Below are 20,408 nucleotides of genomic sequence, written 5' to 3'. Positions count from 1 at the left end.
AGACCCCCCTCAGCCCCCAGCTGTGCCCTGGACACCATATGTGAATTGATTGCCCCCCATTTATCCTCAGAGTTCGTACTGCTTGGTGACCTAAATTGGGATATGCTTAACACCCCGGCCATCCTACAATCCAAACTAGATGCCCTCAATCTCACACAAATTATCAACGAACCTACCAGGTACAACCCTAAATCCGTAAACATGGGTACCCTCATAGATATCAGGGATGTAGCTCAGTTGATAGAGCATGGCGTTTGCAACGCCAGGGTTGTGGGTTCGATTCCCACGGGGGGCCAGTATAAAAAAAATATGTATTCACTAACTGTAAGTCGCTCTGGATAAGAGCGTCTGCTAAATGACTAAAATGTAAATGTAATATCATCCTGACTAACTTACCCTCTAAATACACCTCCGCTGTCTTCAACCAGGATCTCAGCGATCACTGCCTTATTGCCTGCGTCCGTAACGGGTCCGCCGTCAAACGACCACCCCTCATCACTGTCAAACACTCCCTAAAACACTTTAGCGAGCAGGCCTTCCTAATTGACCTGGCCCAGGTATCCTGGATGGATATAGATCTCATTCCGTCAGTAGAGGATGCCTGGTTGTTCTGTAAAAGTAATTTCCTCTCAATCTTAAATAAACATGCCCCATTCAAAAAATACAGAACTAAGAACAGATATAGCCCCTGGTTCTCCTCAGACTTGACTGCCCTTGACCAGCACAAAAACATCCTGTGGCGTACTGCATTAGCATCAAATAGTCCCCGCGATATGCAACTTTTCAGGGAAGTTAGGAACCAATATACACAAGCAGTCAGGAAAGCAAAGGCTAACTTTTTCAAACAGAAATTTGCATCCTGTAGCACTAACTCCAAAAAGTTTTGGGACACTGTAAAGTCCATGGAGAATAAGAGCACTTCCTCCCAGCTGCCCACTGCACTGAGGCTAGGAAACACTATCACCACCGATAAATCTACAATAATCGAGAATTTCAACAAGCATTTTGCTACGGCTGGCCATGCTTTCCACCTGGCTACCACTACCCCGGCCACCAACTCTGCACCTCCCGCTGCAACTTGCCCATGCTCTCCCCCCCCCCCCCCCGCTTCTCCTTCACACAAATTCAGACAGCTGATGTTCTGAAAGAGCTGCAAAATCTGGACCCCTACAAATCAGCTGGGCTAGACAATCTGGACCCTTTCTTTCTAAAACTAGCCGCCGAAATTGTCGCAACCCCTATTACTAGCCTGTTCAACCTCTCTTTTGTAACGTCTGAGATCCCCAGAGATTGGAAAGCTGCCGCGGTCATCCCCCTCTTCAAAGGGGGTGACACTCTAGATCCAAACTGTTACAGACCTATATCCATCCTGCCCTGCCTTTCGAAAGTATTTGAAAGCCAAGTTAACAAACAGATCACCGACCATTTCGAATCCCACCGTACCTTCTCCACTATGCAATTCGGTTTCCGAGCTGGTCATGGGTGCACTTCAGCCACGCTCAAGGTCCTAAATGATATTATAACCGCGATCGATAATAGACAGTACTGTGCAGCCGTCTTCATCGACCTGGCCAAGGCTTTCGACCCTGTCAACCACCGCATTCTTATTGGCAGACTAAATAGCCTTGGTTTCTCAAATGACTGCCTCGCCTGGTTCATCAACTACTTCTCAGATAGAGTTCAATGTGTCAAATCGGAGGGCCTGTTGTCTGGACCTATGGCAGTCTCTATGGGGGTGCCACAGGGTTCAATTTTCGGGCCGACTCTTTTCTCCGTGTATATCAATGATGTCACTCTTGCTGCTGGTGACTCTCAGATCCACCTCTACGCAGACGACACCATTTTGTATACATCTGGCCCTTCATTGGACACTGTGTTAACAAACCTCCAAACGAGCTTCAATGCCATACAACACTCCTTCAGTAGCCTCCAACTGCTCTTAAACACTAGTAAAACTAAATGCATGCTCTTCAATCGAACGCTGCTGGCACCCGCCCAACCGACTAGAATCACTACTCTCGACCGGTCTGACCTAGAGTATGTGGACAACTACAAATACCTAGGTGTCTGGTTAGACTGTAAACTCTCCTTCCAGACTCACATTAAGAATCTCCAATCCAAAGTTAAATCTAGAATCGGCTTCCTATTTCGCAACAAAGCCTCCTTCACTCATGCTGCCAAACATGCCCTCGTTAAACTGACTATCCTACCGATCCTTGACTTCGGCGATGTCATTTACAAAATAGCCTCCAACACTCTACTCAGCAAATTGGATGTAGTCTATCACAGTGCCATCCGTTTTGTCTCCAAAGCCCCATACACTACCCACCACTGTGACCTGTACGCTCTTGTTGGCTGGTCCTCACTACATGTTCGTCGTCAAACCCACTGGCTCCAGGCCATCTATAAATCACTGCTAGGAAAATCCCTGCCTTATCTTAGCTCATTGGTCACCATAGCAGCACCCACCCGTAGTCTGCGCTCCAGCAGGTATATCTCACTGGTCATCCCCAAAGCCAACACCTCCTTTGGCCGCCATTCCTTCCAGTTCTCTGCTGCCAATGACTGGAACGAATTGCAAAAATCTCTGAAGCTGGAGACTCTTATCTCCCTCACTAACTTTAAGCATCAGTTGTCAGAGCACCTTACCGATCACTGCACCTGTACACAGCCCATCTGAAATTAGCCCACCCAACTACCTCATCCCTATATTGTTATTTATTTTGCTATTTTGCACCCCAGTATCTCTATTTGCACATAAACTCTTGCACATCTAGCATTCCAGTGTTAATACTAATTGTAATTATTTTGCACTATAGCCTATTTATTGCCTTACCTCCATAACTTGCTACATTTGCACACACTGTATATATATTTTCTGTTGTATTTTGATTTTTGATTTTTTTTGGACTATGTTTTTTTACCCCATATGTAACTCTGTGTTGTTGTTGTTTTTATCGCACTGCTTTGCTTTATCTTGGCCAGGTCGCAGTTGTAAATGAGAACTTGTTCTCAACTGGCTTACCTGGTTAAATAAAGGTGAAATAAATAATAAATAAATAAAAAGCATTCTAGTAGGCATTTTAGAGGCATTCACTGACCTTGCAAAAACATTCCAACAAGCAATCGAACACATTTGACATTTACATTTTAGTCATTTAGCAGACACTCTTATCCAGAGCGACTTACAGTTAGTGAGTGCATACATTTTCATACTGGCCCCCCGTGGGAAACGAACCCACAACCCTGGCGTTGCAAGCGCCATGCTCTACCAACTGAGCTACAGGGGACCCGTAGAACACAATGTAAGGTTCACTGTAACGGGCATTCTAATAAGACATTCCATTACGCAGTGTAACAGGCAATGAAAAGAGCATTGTAACATTTGCTGCATTCTTGCAGTGCCTGTACTAATCCACCCTATTCTAGTTGCATATTAACATCCCCCCCCCCCCCCCCCGAGCTCTCTGGTGCTGGCAAACATAGAAATTCACACTGCTCCTCCAGCGAGCTCCTCCGCTTCTCCCCTCTCTCCCCAAATCCAATTCTCCATCCCTCAACGAAAGATTATGCCATGCCGCATAAGCATTTTGCTAGGTTTGCGTCCCAAATGGCACCCTATTCCCTATTTAGCGAATTAGGTGCCATTTGGGACATATATTAGAAGTTTTCTTTGAAGTGGTAGAGCTGGCCCAGGGAGAGGGAGCAGAGAGATCCGTAGGGAGAGCTGAGTCGTGGGCAATGGTGGGAGGAGGAAGGTACTGATATTTCTAGAGAAATCAGACGGCGTGAATAATTAAGGTTTAAGAATTGCCCAGTTTTATTTCTGGATGTATGTGAGAGGATAGGGCTGACACAGGAGGCAGCAATATAATGCACACTTTGCAGATTGTAGAACGCATCCCGATCGTATCCTGTGTTTTAAAGATCTATCTATCTACAGTCCACTTTTTCCAGCAGGATTAAGTGCGTTTTATCTGTATCCTTATCCAAAGTCATGGCTTTTGAAAAGCGCATAGCTTTTGATGGCATTTAGCTGATGTGTCACAGTACAGTGGAATGTCAACATATTTTGTCATGGTAAATTGGGTCATCATACTCCGAGGGGGAAGGCGAGGGCGTGGTTTATGTTGCAAGCTTTCCCATGAGAAGTGGAGCGATGATGCTTTAATCATATGAACCTTTAAAAGCACATTCTTTGATATTTACAGACGTGTTTGATCATGTAAATGAATGATACCCATTGTTCATGCCTGTTCTTGAAGAATATCACTTTGTCTTGCTTTTTTTTTAAGTTGAGGAGTGGGCCATTAAACTAGAACTGTAAACAAACGGTGGTCTGTGTGAATCTGTCTTATCACAGGCAGTTAAGAATAAAAATGGTTAATGGCATAACGTCAGTGCTGAGTTTGGACAGACAAAGTGTCACTTAAGCAGAGCACACTGTCGATGCTGTTAAAGGGGATGTCGATGCTGTTAAAGGGGATTTCATGGTGTCAGTCTCTGACAGTCTGTGTCAGGCCAGTGCCTGCTTGGCTTCTCTCCAGAGGTTGACTCATTTCTCTGACTGTTTTTCGCATTGATGAAAATGTTGTCAGTGAACGAAGTGATGTGCATGAAACTTAGCCTGGTCCCAGATCTGTTTAGCTGTTTAGCCAACTCCAATTGTTTTGGTTGACTATACAGCGCAAAGAGATCTGGACCAGGCTATGTGAAACTAGTATGCCAAGAGAGACAGAGCCATAGAGGGGGAGTTTTTAGAGAGGAAAGAGAGAGAGGAGGAGAATGGAGAGATGAGAAAAAGAGAGTGATCTGGGGAAGAGAGGGATTTGAAACAAGCATTTTGCTGCACCTTTTATACCTGCTGTAAACTGTGTACATGATGAATAACATTTTATTTTATTTGATCTGTCCCCCTTCCAGGCCAACGTGTGCTTTGTGGACATAGACAACCACCGCGTGGATCCACCCGAGGACCTGCCCCTCTTCCCAGACCAGCCCGAGCTCATCCAGGAGCTGAACGAGGTGCTGCTGCGTTTTGGCCTCCAGCCACATGGTGGCGCCACCACCACCGAACTCGCACCTGCCGCTCCCCCCTGCCTCAGCAGCCTAGTCCTGGAGGACCTAATGGAAGACAGGCGCAACGGGAACCTGGGAGGGGAGGAGTTGGCCGTGCTGGAACGACTGCAGGCACTAGCGAGGAGGTGTGGAGAAAGAGGGATGGAGGGGGGGAAGACCCTTGGACGGGCGTTCCAGGAGGAGGAGGAGGAACTGAATGCGGCCAAAATGAACGTGCAGCTGAGGGAGGTGTTCGCAGGGCGTTTCGCCGCCATTTTCGGGAGGTATGAAGAGTTTGTGATCCACAGTGCTCCTGACCTGGAGTCCTGGCTAGGCAACCGTGAGGGAACGAGCAACTTTGATAAGGTAATGGTGAAGACTGATCGACAGTCACTCACTGAAGGAATACATTATATCCGTAGCCTACTCCTTCACAGTCAGTAATCCTACATACATTGACAAGAAGCTCTCATTCAGGATAGAAGCAATATTCTCCCACTGTTACAGATTTCACTTGTTAGTGGTTTTATGTGTATTGTTGTTAACATTTGTGCCTTTGTGTATCACCAGGGCTCCTTCCTGTCGGCGCAGCCCGCCCCGCACCTGCACTTCTTGTCCTGGTTCCTGGAGACGGCCATGTTCTCATCATTCTTGGACGGCAAGGTGTTGTCTCGCTGGGCCGACCAGGAGCCGCTGCAGCGTGTGTTCGACGGCCGCCTAGAAAGGGAGCGCCTCTACGACACGTTCGAGGACGACCCCGGCAACCGTCGCTACAGGAAGTGCAGCGTGCTCCACAAATCAGGTAGGTGGGTGACAGCATGGTGTGGAAATTGGTTCCAGGGGTGCTACAGTAGTACTTAAATGTCTTATTATTATTATTATTATTATTGCTAACTGCATGTGGTGGGCGAGCCCCCCTGTCCACCTATCTCTGGGTCATGTTCATTAGGGCACGCAGTAGAAAAGGTTTTAAAAGCTTTTGCAACGGTAAATGAAAATGAGTTCAGATAGTCCCTCACTGTTGTAGTCTGCTTTTTTCTATTTGGTGCCTGATGAACATGGTCCGTTTGTCCTCTGTCCAATGCATAGAGTATATTGAGAGGCAGGGATTAGCTAAAGATGCTAGCATCACCAAAATCTCCATCCATTATACACTGCTCAAAAAAATAAAGGGAACACTTAAACAACACAATGTAACTCCAAGTCAATCACACTTCTGTAAAATCAAACTGTCCACTTAGGAAGCAACACTGATTGACAATACATTTCACATGCTGTTGTGCAAATGGAATAGACAACAGGTGGAAAGTATAGGCAATTAGCAAGACACCCCCAATAAAGGACTGGTTTTGCAGGTGGTGACCACAGACCACTTCTCAGTTCCTATGCTTCCTGGCTGATGTTTTGGTCACTTTTGAATGCTGGCGGTGCTTTCACTCTAGTGGTAGCATGAGAGGGAGTCTACAACCCACACAAGTGGCTCAGGTAGTGCAGCACATCCAGGATGGCACATCAATTCGAGCTGTGGCAAGAAGGTTTGCTGTGTCTGTCAGCGTAGTGTCCAGAGCATGGAGGCGCTACCAGGAGACAGGCCAGTACATCAGGAGACGTGGAGGAGGCCGTAGGAGGGCAACAACCCAGCAGCAGGACTGCTACCTCCGCCTTTGTGCAAGGAGGAGCAGGAGGAGCACTGCCAGAGCCCTGCAAAATGACCTCCAGCAGGCCATAAATGTGCATGTGTCTGCTCAAACGGTCAGAAACAGACTCCATGAGGGTGGTATGAGGGCCCGACGTCCACAGGTGGGGGTTGTGCTTACAGCCCAACACCGTGCAGGACGTTTGGCATTTGCCAGAGAACACCAAGATTGGCAAATTCGCCACTGGCGCCCTGTGCTCTTCACAGATGAAAGCAGGTTCACACTGAGCACATGTGACAGACGTGACAGAGTCTGGAGACGCCATGGAGAACGTTCTGCTGCCTGCAACATCCTCCAGCATGACCGGTTTGGCGGTGGGTCAGTCATGGTGTGGGGTGGCATTTCTTTGGGGGGCCGCACAGCCCTCCATGTGCTCGCCAGAGGTAGCCTGACTGCCATTAGGTACCGAGATGAGATCCTCAGACCCCTTGTGAGACCATATGCTGGTGCGGTTGGCCCTGGGTTCCTCCTAATGCAAGACAATGCTAGACCTCATGTGGCTGGAGTGTGTCAGCAGTTCCTGCAAGAGGAAGGCATTGATGCTATGGACCGCCCGTTCCCCAGACCTGAATCCAATTGAGCACATCTGGGACATCATGTCTCGCTCCATCCACCAACGCCACGTTGCACCACAGACTGTCCAGGAGTTCCCTCAGGAGACCATCCGCCACCTCATCAGGAGCATGCCCAGGCGTTGTAGGGAGGTCATACAGGCACGTGGAGGCCACACACACTACTGAGCCTCATTTTGACTTGTTTTAAGGACATTACATCAAAGTTGGATCAGCCTGTAGTGTGGTTTTCCACTTTAATTTTGAGGGTGACTCCAAATCCAGACCTCCATGGGTTGATAAATTTGATTTCCATTGATCATTTTTGTGTGATTTTGTTGTCAGCACATTCAACTATGTAAAGAAAAAAGTATTTAATAAGATTATTTCATTCATTCAGATCTAGGATGTGTTATTTTAGTGTTCCCTTTATTTTTTTGAGCAGTGTACAACTCACATTGTATGGGTTTGCGGATTCGTCTTGACTTTTTTTTTCTTTCTACTTCCTAAATTCCCTCTGTTCCACTGAGCGAAGATGGAAACAAAAGAGGGAACATTTCGACTGAGCGACTGTGACGTAGAATAAAAGATATGAGAGGGATGGGGAATATTTGTTCTGGTGGAATTAGAGGGGAAATGAAGTTCACTGTCAATCTGAGAGAAGACCAAATTGAAGAAAAGAGGAGTGGAGGGTAAAAGAGGTAGACAATTATATATGAGGGGGAGAAAGGGAGGGAGACTGAAAAGGGGATACTTTAGAGCGGTGGAGGATGGGGTGGGGGGGAGATACAGTGTAGGAAAAAGTATTTGATCCCCTGCTGATTTTGTACGTTTGCCCACTGACAAAGAAATGATCAGTCTATAATTTTAATGGTAGGTTTATTTGAACAGTGAGAGACAGAATAACAACAAATAAATCCAGAAAAACGCATGTCAAAAATGTTAGAAATTGATTTGCATTTTAATGAGGGAAATAAGTATTGAGGTCTCCAAGGATGTCAGGGACAAGATTGTAGACCTACACAAGGCTGAGAAGGTGACAACAGTTGGTGCGATTATTCGCAAATAGAAGAAACACAAAAGAACTGTCAATCTCCCTCGCCCTGGGGCCCCATGCAAGATCTCACCTCGTGGAGTTGAAATGATCATGAGAACGGTGAGGAATCAGCCCAGAACTACACAGGAGGATCTTGTCAATGATCTCAAGGCAGCTGGGACCATAGTCACCAAGAAAACAATTGGTAACACACTACGCCGTGAAGGACTGAAATCCTGCAGTGCCCACAAGGTCCCCCTGCTCAAGAAAGCACATATACAGGGCCGTCTGAAGTTTGCCAATGAACATCTGAATGATTCAGAGGAGAACTGGGTGAAAGTGTTGTGGTCAGATGAGACCAAAATCGAGCTCTTTGGCATCAACTCAACTCGCCGTGTTTGGAGGAGGAGGAATGCTGCCTATGACCCCAAGAACACCATCCACACCGTCAAACATGGATGTGAAAACATTATGCTTTGGGGTGTTTTTCTGCTAAGGGGACAGGACAACTTCACCGCATCAAATGGACGATGGACGGGGCCATGTACCGTCAAATCTTGGGTGAGAATCTCCTTCCCTCAGCCAGGGCATTGAAAATGGGTCGTGGATGGGTATTCCAGCATGACAATGACCCAAAACACACGGCCAAGGCAACAAAGGAGTGGCTCAAGAAGAAGCACATTAAGGTCCTGGAGTGGCCTAGCCAGTCTCCAGACCTTAATCCCATAGAAAATCTGTGGAGGGAGCTGAAGGTTCGAGTTGCCAAACGTCAGCCTCGAAACCTTAATGACTTGGAGAAGATCTGCAAAGAGGAGTGGGACAAAATCCCTCCTGAGATGTGTGCAAACCTGGTGGCCAGCTACAAGAAACGTCTGACCTCTGTGATTGCCAACAAAGTACTAAGTCATGTTTTGCAGAGGGGTCAAATACTTATTTCCCTCATTAAAATGCAAATCAATTTATAACATTTTTGACATGCGTTTTTCTGGATTTTATTGTTGTTATTCTGTCTCTCACTGTTCAAATAAACCTACCATAAAAATTATAGACTGATCATGTCTTTGTCAGTGGGCAAACGTACAAAGTCAGCAGGGGATCAAATACTTTTTTCCCTCACTGTAAGTAGCATATGATGAGAGGAGGAGGAATAAAACAGTACATCTTGTCCCTATATTGAGAGCCTCAAAATTCTCAGCTTTGAAGTACTGCCAAGCGCTCTGCAGAGACTGCACCATTCTCTTCTTCACAGGCTCTCTCTCTCTCTCTCTCTCTCTCTCTCTCTCTCTCTCTCTCTCTCTCTCTCTCTCTGTCTCTCTGTCTCTGTCTGTGTGTATTTAATAGTGCATCTCTTTCTCTTTCTGCTTTACACTCTATCTCCTTCTCTCTGTTTCAGTTTCTCCCTTTTATCTCTCTCTCGTGTTTCCCAGAAGTGTCTTTCAAAGTAAACCAGATAGGGTTCACTTACATATCGTGACAACAACACATGACCTTGGTTATGTACAAAGAGCTTTACAGATCATAGACTTACATACAGTATGACACTGATAAAAATTTCTGTATTTGAAAACAGGCTTATACAATGGTCATTCAACGTAAGACTTCTATGTAGAGGAATGAAAAGCTAGAAATAAAGGTGTGATAACAAATACACTGTCCTGTGTGGCTCAGTTGGTAGAGTTTGGCACTGGCAACATCAGGATTGTGGGTTCGATTCCTGCTGGGACCACCCATACAAAAACTATGCATGCATGACTATGTCACTTTGAATTGAAAGCGTCTGCTAAATGGCATATATTCGTATTATTTTACTGGCCTGGTTACACATCCAACAAAGTTGCTGGAACCGTGCTGGAAATGACAATGTGACAGGAAAATACCAGAGCCAGCACAGTACGGTTTGGGTCAGCACAATAATGTGAAAAGGTTAATTGACACTGCCTCTCCAACAGCATTCTCCAGTAGGCCCAACTCACATCTCCCACCTCTATTTTGCTCTGGTCCTCAGCCCAGGCCATGGAACTCAGGCTGCTGAAGGCTGACCACACGGCCATCCACCCCCACCTGTTGGACATGAGGATCGGCCAGGGCCGACACCAACAGGGCTGCTTCCCCAGGCTGCATGCTGATGTACTGGCACAGGGACACAACACCAACAAGTAAGTAACATACACCCATATACAAAAGTTTGGACACACCTACTCATTCCAGGGTTTTTCTTTATTTTTACTATTATTCTACATTGTAGAATAATAGTGAAGACATCAAAACTATGAAATAACACATATGGAATCATGTAGTAACCAAAAACGTGTTAAACAAATCAAAATATATTTTATATTTGAGGTTCTTCAAAGTAGCCACCCTTTGTCTTGATGACAGCTTTGCACACTCTTGGCATTCTCTCAACTAGCTTCATGAGGTAGTCCCCTGGAATGCATTTCAGTTAACAGGTGTGCTTTGTTAAAAGTTAATTTGTGGAATTTCTTTCCTTCTTAATGCATTTGAGCCAATCAGTTGTGTTGTGACAAGTTAGGGTTGGTATACCGAAGATAGCCCTATTTGGTAAAAGACCAAGTCCATATTATGGCAAGAACAACTTAAATAAGCAAAGAGAAATTACAGTCCATCATTACTTTAAGACATGAAGGTCAGTCAATACGGAACATTTCAAGAATGCAGTCGCAAAAACCATCAAGCGCTATGATGAAACTGGCTCCCATGAGGACCACCACAGGAAAGGAAGACCCAGAGTTACCTCCGCTGCAGAGGATAAGTTCATTAGAGTTAACTGCACCTCAGAAATTGCAGCCCAAATAAATGCTTCACAGAGTTCAAGTAACAGACACATCTCAACATCAACTGTTCAGAGGAGACTGCGTGAGTCAGGCATTCATGGTCGAATTGCTGCAAAGAAACCACTACTAAAGGACACCAATAAGAAGAAGAGACTTGCTTGGGACAAGAAACACGAGCAATGGACATTAGACCGGTGGAAATCTGTCATTTGGTCTGAGTCCAAATTTGAGATTTTTGGTTCCAACCGCCGTGTCATTGTGAGACGCAGAGTAGGTGAACGGATGATCTCCGCATGTGTGGTTCCCACCGTGAAGCATGGAGGAGGAGGTGTGATGGTATGGGGGTGCTTTGCTGGTGACACTGTCTACGATTTATTTAGAATTCAAGGCACATTTAACCAGCATGGCTACCACAGCATTCTGCAGCGATACGCCATCCCATCTGGTTTGCGCTTAGTGGGACTATCATTTGATTTTCAACAGGACAATGACCCAACACACCACCAGGCTTTGTAAGGGCTATTTGACCAAGAAGGAGAGTGATGGAGTGCTGTATCAGATGACCTGGCCTCCACAATCACCTGACCTCAACCCAATTGAGATGGTTTGGGATGAGTTGGACCGCAGAGTGAAGGAAAAGCAGCCAACAAGTGCTCAGCATATGTGGGAACTCTTTCAAGACTGTTGGAAAAGCATTCCAGGTGAAGCTGGTTGAGAGAATGCCAAGAGTGTGCAAAGCTGTCATCAAGGCAAAGTGTGGCTACTTTGAAGAATCTAAAATCTAAAATATTTTTTTTACTACATGATTCCATGTGTTATTTCATAGTTTTGATGTCTTCACTATTATTCTACAATGTAGAAAATAGTACAAAAAATGAGTAGGTGTGTCTTGACTGGTACTGTATATACACCGACACACACACAAGAATGACCTACACACACACAAAATAATGATCCACACACACACACACACCAACACACACACAATGTACGTTGTGTCTGATGCTGTTGTAGGTGGTCAAGTCGTAGCACTCGCAGGAGCAACATTAAGAGACCAGTGACCACTGAGACGACATCAGGACTGGGAATTGACCAGAGAGAGGTAAACACCTGCTTTACCTATGGCCCTGTCCAAAATCAACCACTAGCCCTTTCCCTTTACTGGTGTAAGCAATATGGTGATGCCTTCACCTTTCTTCGCATGACCATCATTCTGAATTCTTCGGGGTTGTGTTCTCAAGGGCACACAACGTTTAAAATGTTTAAAATAAAATGAGCCAGGTAGTCCCTCTCTGTTTCAGTCCGATCTACAAACCCAGGATTGGTAGGGGCTAGGCCGGGAAAGGAGTTATTGGTTGTTTTCAGAATCAACTTTTTAGTATTGTCTGATTGTCTCTCGCTCTCTGGGTTTATCCAATAGAAGTACTCTCCTGGGAGGAGGAGCCAACACCAGTCCAAGCTGCTTGATCCCTCCCCCTCAGCTGTCACTCAAACCCAGCAGGGTTTCGTGGAGGGGCTGCTGAGTGAGTGTCGCCTGAAGGTAAGGGGTCTCCTGACTCACCACAGCAGGAGCACATCATCTCTGTTGGGCTCTAGACAATCACACAGCATGTTAGAGGTAGATGTACAGAGTGATTGTCTGTGTCCGAAATGGCACCCTATTCCCTATATAGTTCACCACTTTTGGAGAAATGTAGTTCGTGAGCAGTGCATCTGTAGCTGAAAAATGTCTGTTTAGTGACCTTTAATTCTTAAAATGATAACATATATCAACACTACATTCAATGAGGGCCAAGTCCTCCTAACTTGAGTTGCGTGTGCTTAATTCTGACCCTTGCATGAATCATGTATTGATATGCATCCCAGTTCTCCACACTTCTCCTAAAGTGTGCCATTGCACACCCCTCATCATGCCAGGTGGCAGGTAGCTTAGTGGTTAAGAGCGTTGTGCCAGTAACCGAAAGGTCGCTGGTTCTAATCCCCGAGCCGAATAGGTGAAAAATCTGTCAATGTGCCCTTGAGCAAGGCACTTAACCCTAATTGCTCCTGTAAGTCGCTCTGGATAAGAGCGTCTGCTAAATGACAAAAAAAATAATTAATAAAATCCTTAAATCCATGATGGGGAGTGGGCAAGTCCACACTTCGGTAGAAGGGTGTAGAAGTCATGATTTAGGCCGGATTAAGTGTTTGTTGTGTCTTTGTGTGGTGCAGACCAGGCGTATGTTGATGGAGAGGATGGGGAAGGAGAGTGTGGAGTTGGGGCAGGGCGAGGCCAGCATCACAGGCCTGCAGGAGAACACACTGATCCACAGCCTCTGTAACCTGCTGGAGAGGACCTGGGGCCACGGGCTGCAGCTCAAACAGGTTAGTAACAAACAAACACACACACACACACATTCATACATACTGTACATACACACACACACGCACACTGCTGTTTTCCCGTGGTTGAGTTAATGACTGAGTGTTTGTACCGTCCAGGGAGGGTCGGCTCTGTGGTCCCACCTGCTCCACTGCCAGGCCAATGAGGAGAAGATGGAGCCACCATCACCTGCCGAGTCTCCAGGTCAGAGCAGATAAACTCAGCAATAAAAGAAACGTCCCTTTTTCAGGACCCTGTCTTTCAAAGATAATTCGTAAAAATCCAAATAACTTCACAGATCTTCATTGTAAAGGGTTTAAACACTGTTTCCCATGCTTGTTCAATTAACCATAAACAGTTATTGAACATGCACCTGTGGAACGGTCATTAAGACACTAACAGCTTACAGACGGTAGGCAATTCAGGTCACAGTTATGAAAACTTAGGACACTAAAGAGGCCTTTCTACTGACAAAAAAATAAAAAAAATAAAGATGCCCAGGGTCCCTGCTCATCTGCGTGAACGTGCCTTAGGCATGCTGCAAGGAGGCATGAGGACTGCAGATGTGGCCAGGGCAATAAATTGCAATGTACGTACTGTGAGACGCCTAAGACAGCGCTACAGGGAGACAGGATGGACAGCTGATCGTCCTCGCAGTGGCAGACCACGTGTAACAACACCTGCACAGGATCGGTACATCCGAACATCACACCTGCGGGACAGGTACCGGATGGCAACAACAACTGCCCGAGTTACACCAGGAACGCACAATCCCTCCAGTGCTCAGACTGTCTGCAATAGGACTGAGTGCTTGTAGGCCTGTTTTAAGGCAGGTCCTCACCAGACATCACCGGCAACAACGTCGCCTATGGGCACAAACCCACCGTCGCTGGACCAGACAGGACTGGCAAAAAGTGCTCTTCACTGACGAGTCGCGGTTTTGTCTCACCAGGGGTGATGGTCGGATTTGCGTTTATCGTTGAAGGAATGAGCGTTACACCGAGGCCTATACTCTGGAGCGGGATTGATTTGGAGGTGGAGGGTCCGTCATGGTCTGGGGTGGTGTGTCACATTATCATCGGACTGAGCTTGTTGTCATTGCAGGCAATCTCAACGCTGTGCGTTACAGGGAAGACATCCTCCTCCCTCATGTGGTACCCTTCCTGCAGGCTCATCCTGATATGACCCTCCAGCATGACAATGCCACCAGCCATACTGCTCGTTCTGTGCGTGATTTCCTGCAAGACAGGAATGTCAGTGTTCTGCCATGGCCAGCGAAGAGCCCAGATCTCAATCCCATTGAGCACGTCTGGGACCTGTTGGATCGGAGGGTGAGGGCTAGGGCCATTCCCCCCAGAAATGTCCGGGAACTTGCAGGTGCCTTGGTGGAAGAGTGGGGTAACATCTCACAGCAAAAACTGGCAAATCTGGTGCAGTCCATGAGGAGGAGATGCACTGCAGTACTTAATGCAGCTGGTGGCCACACCAGATACTGACTGTTACTTTTGATTTTGACCCCCCCCCCCTTTGTTCAGGGACACATTCAATTTCTGTTAGTCACATGTCTGTGGAACTTGTTCAGTTTATGTCTCAGTTGTTGAATCTTGTTATGTTCATACAAATATTTACACATGTTAAGTTTGCTGAAAATACACGCAGTTGACAGTGAGAGGACGTTTCTTTTTTTGCTGAGTTTACATACTAGCCTTGTCACAGATCTGGGACCAGGCTAGACACATACTAGGAATTTAGTACAGTAATATATCTATCTAATCATGCCACAATCATTCTATGGTCTGGTCTGCTAGCCATTAACAAGATAATAGTTTGTCTGCTACGTGTACTCTGTCAAGTCTGATCACATCTGCCAATCACTCTCTCTTCCTGGTTACAGTGTCCAATGGGCTGGACAGCACGAGGCTAGAGGAGGGGCTTCCACCCCCGAAGGGCTCCTTTGTACAGGATATGAGGTAATAAAGCGCAACATAACCCAACGCACAGTGCAACACAACCCAACACACTGCTATCTTTGAAAACCATTGAATTTCTGATCTCTTTTTTAGGTTTGTCCAGACTATGAGTGAGGGTCTCAGTGAGGTGGGTCGGGCGCGGGCCTGGATCCATCTTTCCCTGGAGAAGAAACTGCTCTCGCAACACCTCAAACTGCTGCTGGCCAACCAGAACCTACTCAGGTACACACACATATCACATATACCCTCTTCACAGTACTAACCACAATCATTCCTGTTCCTAAGAACTCTAAGGCTTCATGCTACAATGAGTACCGTCCAGTAGCACTCACTTCTGTAATCATGAAGTGCTTATTATGGCACACATTAACTCCACCATCCCAGACACCCTAGACCCACTCCAATGTGCATACCGCCCCAACAGATCCATAGATGACGCAATCTCAATTGCTCTCCACACTGCCCTCACCTACCTAGATAAGAGGAATACCTATGTGAGAATGCTGTTCATTGACTACAGCTCAGCGTTCAACACCATTGTCCCCTTCAATCTCGTCACCAAACGTAGGACTCCGGGTCTGAACACCTCCCTCTGCAACTGGATCCTGGATTTCCTGACGTGCCGACCCCAGGTGATGAGGGTAGGCAACATCACATCCGCCACGCTGACCCTTAACACAGGGGTGTGTGCTTAGTCACCTCCTGTACTTCCTGTTCACCCACAACTGCGTGGCCACACACTCCAACACCATCATCAACTTTGCTGACGACAAAACGGTGGTAGGCCTGATCACCGCCGACGATGAGTCAGCCTACAGGGAGGAGGTCAGTGACCTGGCAGTGTGGTGCCGGAGCAACAACCTCTCCCTCAACGTCAGCAAGACCAAGGAGCTGATTGTGGACTGAAGGAAACAGTGGGGGTGAGCACACCCCCATCTACATCGACAGGGCGGCAGTGGAGCTTGTAGACAGCTTCAAGTTCCTCTGTGTCCAAATCACTAAAGACTTAAAATGGTCCAAACACACACGCACAGTCGTGAAGAAGGCGCCCTCAGGAGGTTGAAAAGTTTGGCATGGGCCCTCAAATTCTGAAAAGGTTCTACAGCTATACCATTGAGAGCATATTGACTGGCTGCATCACTGCTTGGTATGGCAATAGCACCACCCTCAATCGCATGGCGCTATAGAGGTTTGTGCGGACAGCCCAGTACATCACTGGGGCCGAGCTCCCTGCCATCCAGGACCTCAATATAAGGCGGTGAAAATCGTTAAAGACTCCAGCCACTTAAGCCATAGACTATTTTCTCTGCTACCGCACGGCAAGAGGTACCGGTGCACCAAGTCTGACACCAACAGGCTCTTGAACAGCTTCTATCCCCAAGCAGTACGACTGATTAAATAGCTACACAGACTATCTGAGTTAACCTTGTATCTTTATTCACCTTTTATTAAAATTGTCTCTATGCACACTCACAAGGCCCTACACACACTGTCACTCCAACACTCACTCCATCATTTTCTCACTCACACATAATATGCACATACATTTATACTGACTCTATACACCCACTCACATACAAGCTGCTGCTGCTCTGTTTATCTTATATCCTGTTGCCAAGTCCCCTTATCCCTATACATATCTACCTCCATCACTCCAGTATCCCTGCACATTGCAAATATGGTATTGGAACTGAATATTTCCTGTATATAGTATGCTTACTTACTTTATTGTGTATTTCTTATTCTTATTTTTTGTGTTTTTTTTCTAGAAATAAATTGTTATTTCATTGTTGTCTTTTGAGTTTGCAAGAAAGGCATTTCACTGTACTTGGAACTTGAGCTGAGCAGAGCCAAGCCAAGCTGTACTGTACATCCACGATAGTTGCTAGGACCGTGCTGGAAAGGACAATGTGAAAAAAATATATTTGAGCCAGCACGGTTCGGGTTGGCACGATGACGTGAAAAGGGTAATGACAGATAAATGCTTCATTTATTTTCTCTGTGAGGTGTGTGTTAACTTTTCGGTCCCCTCCCTACAGGCAGCTGTACAAGCCCCATGCGTTCCTCCTGTGTGAGGAGGAGAGGGAGCAGTTCCTGTTCCACCTGCTGTCCCTCAACACTGTGGACTACCTCTGCTTCACACGCACATTCACCTCCATCAGTAAGTCTGGCAGATTCCACAGGGCTGTGTTCATTTGGCACCAAATGGAAGGAAACTGATTGCAACAGGGACAGAGTAACTGGAATTGTCCAATGAGAAGCGTTCATTTTAGTTTTCTGCAACAACAACAAATTTCCCAGCTTCCAAGATACTGAAACCAGAAACGTTCCTAGAACATATCGGGTGTGTTCTCATTGGTTCCTTATTCCTATTTGGTTCTATGAGAACATTATGAGAGAGTGTTTTCCTAACGTTATTGGAGTGTTTTTAGTTATTAGAATGATATTGCAGAAATATTATCTTCACATCATAAGTCAACATCTACCTGCAGTTCTGAAAAACGTTCTTAGACAGTTCCTGAAACGTTTTAAGAAGGAATGTTTTTAGAACACTGGCATCTTGGATAGAGGAACGTTACCACTAACGTACTAGGGATCCAAACATTGTTAGCTGGTTTGAACTAGATTCAGCCGCGGGCCAATTTTTTTCTTGAGCGAATGGTCGGGGGTCTGGAACATAATTACAAATACATTTGTAGACTGCAAGTTCACCGCAAGAAGCCCAAACGGACATAATGTTTCACTAAAACATAATCATTTCAGACCTTGTTTACATTTGTATACGATCATGTGTCTCTATTATGCGTGAGAATACTTGAACAGATTTCTTAAATTAAAATCACTTGGAGCTGATTTCCTGTTTTTTTTTTTTACAGTCTTATGTCCAACAATGATTGAATATTTTTTTTGCTCAAAACTTGGGGGGGGGGACAAATACAACCACCCGCGGGCCAAATTCTGTGAGTTTGGGGAACCCTCAACTAGAGGTACCTGTAAGGCAAGGTCCGTAAACATCTAACATTCACTGAAATGTGAAATGTGTTCACTGCCTGTAAGTCGCTCTGGATAAGAGCATCTGCTAAAAAAAATGTTTTTTTTATCTTTATTTTAACAGGGAAAAACAGACTGAGATCTGGATCTCTTTTATGGCTGTGCCCTGTGTAAACATGTTGACATGTACAGTTTTAGACATACAGACAAGAACATTTCAAACATACAAAACAAAAACACAATTCAACAGAAACAATCACAGACAACATCATTGATCCTCCATAACATTTTTTAAATGGGCGAGGGACACCAGAGTGTCTAACTTAAGTTGGATCTGCAGTTTGTTCCATAAATAAGGCGCAAAGGAACTGAAGGCAGTCCTACCCAACTCTGTGGAGACCACAGGAGTCTCTAATGTAATCCACATCTGTGATCTGGTTTTAAAATTAGTATATCTAGTGGAAATTAATGATGATCTATATGGAGGTAGTTTTAAAAGAAGTGCTTTATAAATAAACAAGAGAGCATGTTGCTCTCGCCTCACAAATAGAGAGGCCCAACCCACATGATGATATAGGAAACAGTGATGAGTTTTGTAACTATCACCCGTGATAAACCTGAGTGCACAATGGTAAATAGCATCCAGTGGTTTTAATGTGTTTGCCGATGCATGCATATAGATAATATCACCATAATCTAAAACGGACATAAAAGTAGCCTGCACAATTTGTTTTCTATTTACGGAGGACAGACAAGCCCTGTTTCTGTAAAGGAACCCTATCTTGAATTTGAGCTTTTTTCTCAATTCAGCAACATGTTTTTTAAAAGAAAGCCTATCATCTAACCATACCCCTAAGTATTTATATGCAGAGACCTGTTTGATTTGAGTACCATCCAAGCTAGTGATTACAAAAGTGTTTCTAATTGAGAGTTTAGACCTAGAAAAAAACATGACATTTGTTTTCTTAGCGTTTAAAACAAGTTTAAGCTGTAAAAGAGACCCCTGTAGTATCCTAAAATCAGACTCCAACTGCATTAAAGCTTGGTCCGCTGTTGGAGCAATAGAGTACATCACTGTGTCATCTGCATATAAATGGAATTTACAATATCTGACATCATCACCAATGTTGTTTATATAAAGTGAGAACAATAGTGGGCCAATTATTGAACCCTGAGGGACCCCTTTAAGTAACTGACCAAAATGTAAATGTTCTTGTCTCTTGTGTCCCTTCAGGCATTCCATACCGTGTTGTCATAACACCCATGAAGAAGCTGAGCATCGCCATGACAATGTCCAACCCCTGGGTGTGTGTGTCTGGAGAGCTTGGTGACTCTGGGGTCAGGCAGATCCCCAAGAACACACAGGAGATCTTCTTCCAGGTGAGAGGCTCTGTTCCTCTAGGCTGGGTGGTGTGGATGGAAGCTACTGCTTCGGGAATTCTCCATCAAACGCACATGTGCAAACGCGCACACATATACACACACACACCTACACGTACACGCATTCTCACAAATCTCTCTCACACACACACACACAGTTCTCACTCTGGTCTGTCTCTGTGTCAGTGTCAGAACCTGGGCAGGCTGAGCACCCTGCAGTTGGGGCAGGAGAACTCTGGCTTACTGGCTAAGTGTCTGGTGGACTGTGTGATTGTGCACAATGAGATCACTGGACACACCTACAGGTAACACACACATACTGTATGGACACTGTATGGACACACTGTTTTGGCTGTGTGTCAAACCTGCATTGAACTCCACACCTTTTTGACCAAGTTAGTTAGAAAAGTGTTGCTCTAATTTCTGCACTCACCTAGGTCATGTTCATTAGGGCATGCAACGGAAAACATGTTTTAAACGTTCTGCAACAGGAAAGGAAAATTAGTTCAGGTAGTCCCTCCATTTTTGTTTGGTGCCCAATGAATTTGACTCTCCTTAAAAATTCTGA

At 45.6% G+C, this 20,408-nt stretch overlaps 1 protein-coding gene across 1 annotated transcript in view; it reads left to right on the top strand.

Annotated features, from left to right (window-relative positions):
- Nucleotides 1-20,408, top strand: part of LOC311135258 (DENN domain-containing protein 5B-like) — a gene marked incomplete at both ends in the record, with an annotated part of 47,513 nt that overhangs the window by 14,797 nt on the left and 12,308 nt on the right. The window contains 12 exons of the mRNA XM_084169198.1: nt 4,924-5,424; nt 5,629-5,860; nt 10,348-10,498; nt 12,152-12,239; nt 12,558-12,677; nt 13,349-13,501; nt 13,619-13,703; nt 15,394-15,469; nt 15,563-15,691; nt 17,509-17,630; nt 19,695-19,840; nt 20,027-20,145. Of these exons, the coding sequence (XP_084025324.1) occupies nt 4,924-5,424; nt 5,629-5,860; nt 10,348-10,498; nt 12,152-12,239; nt 12,558-12,677; nt 13,349-13,501; nt 13,619-13,703; nt 15,394-15,469; nt 15,563-15,691; nt 17,509-17,630; nt 19,695-19,840; nt 20,027-20,145 (1,922 nt within the window). The remainder of the gene's footprint in view (nt 1-4,923; nt 5,425-5,628; nt 5,861-10,347; nt 10,499-12,151; nt 12,240-12,557; nt 12,678-13,348; nt 13,502-13,618; nt 13,704-15,393; nt 15,470-15,562; nt 15,692-17,508; nt 17,631-19,694; nt 19,841-20,026; nt 20,146-20,408) is intronic.

The sequence above is a fragment of the Coregonus lavaretus genome (assembly GCF_964263955.1).
Source record: "Coregonus lavaretus genome assembly, chromosome: 9".
NCBI classification, from domain to species: domain Eukaryota; kingdom Metazoa; phylum Chordata; class Actinopteri; order Salmoniformes; family Salmonidae; genus Coregonus; species Coregonus lavaretus.
This window is presented reverse-complemented; position numbering and strand designations above follow the sequence as displayed.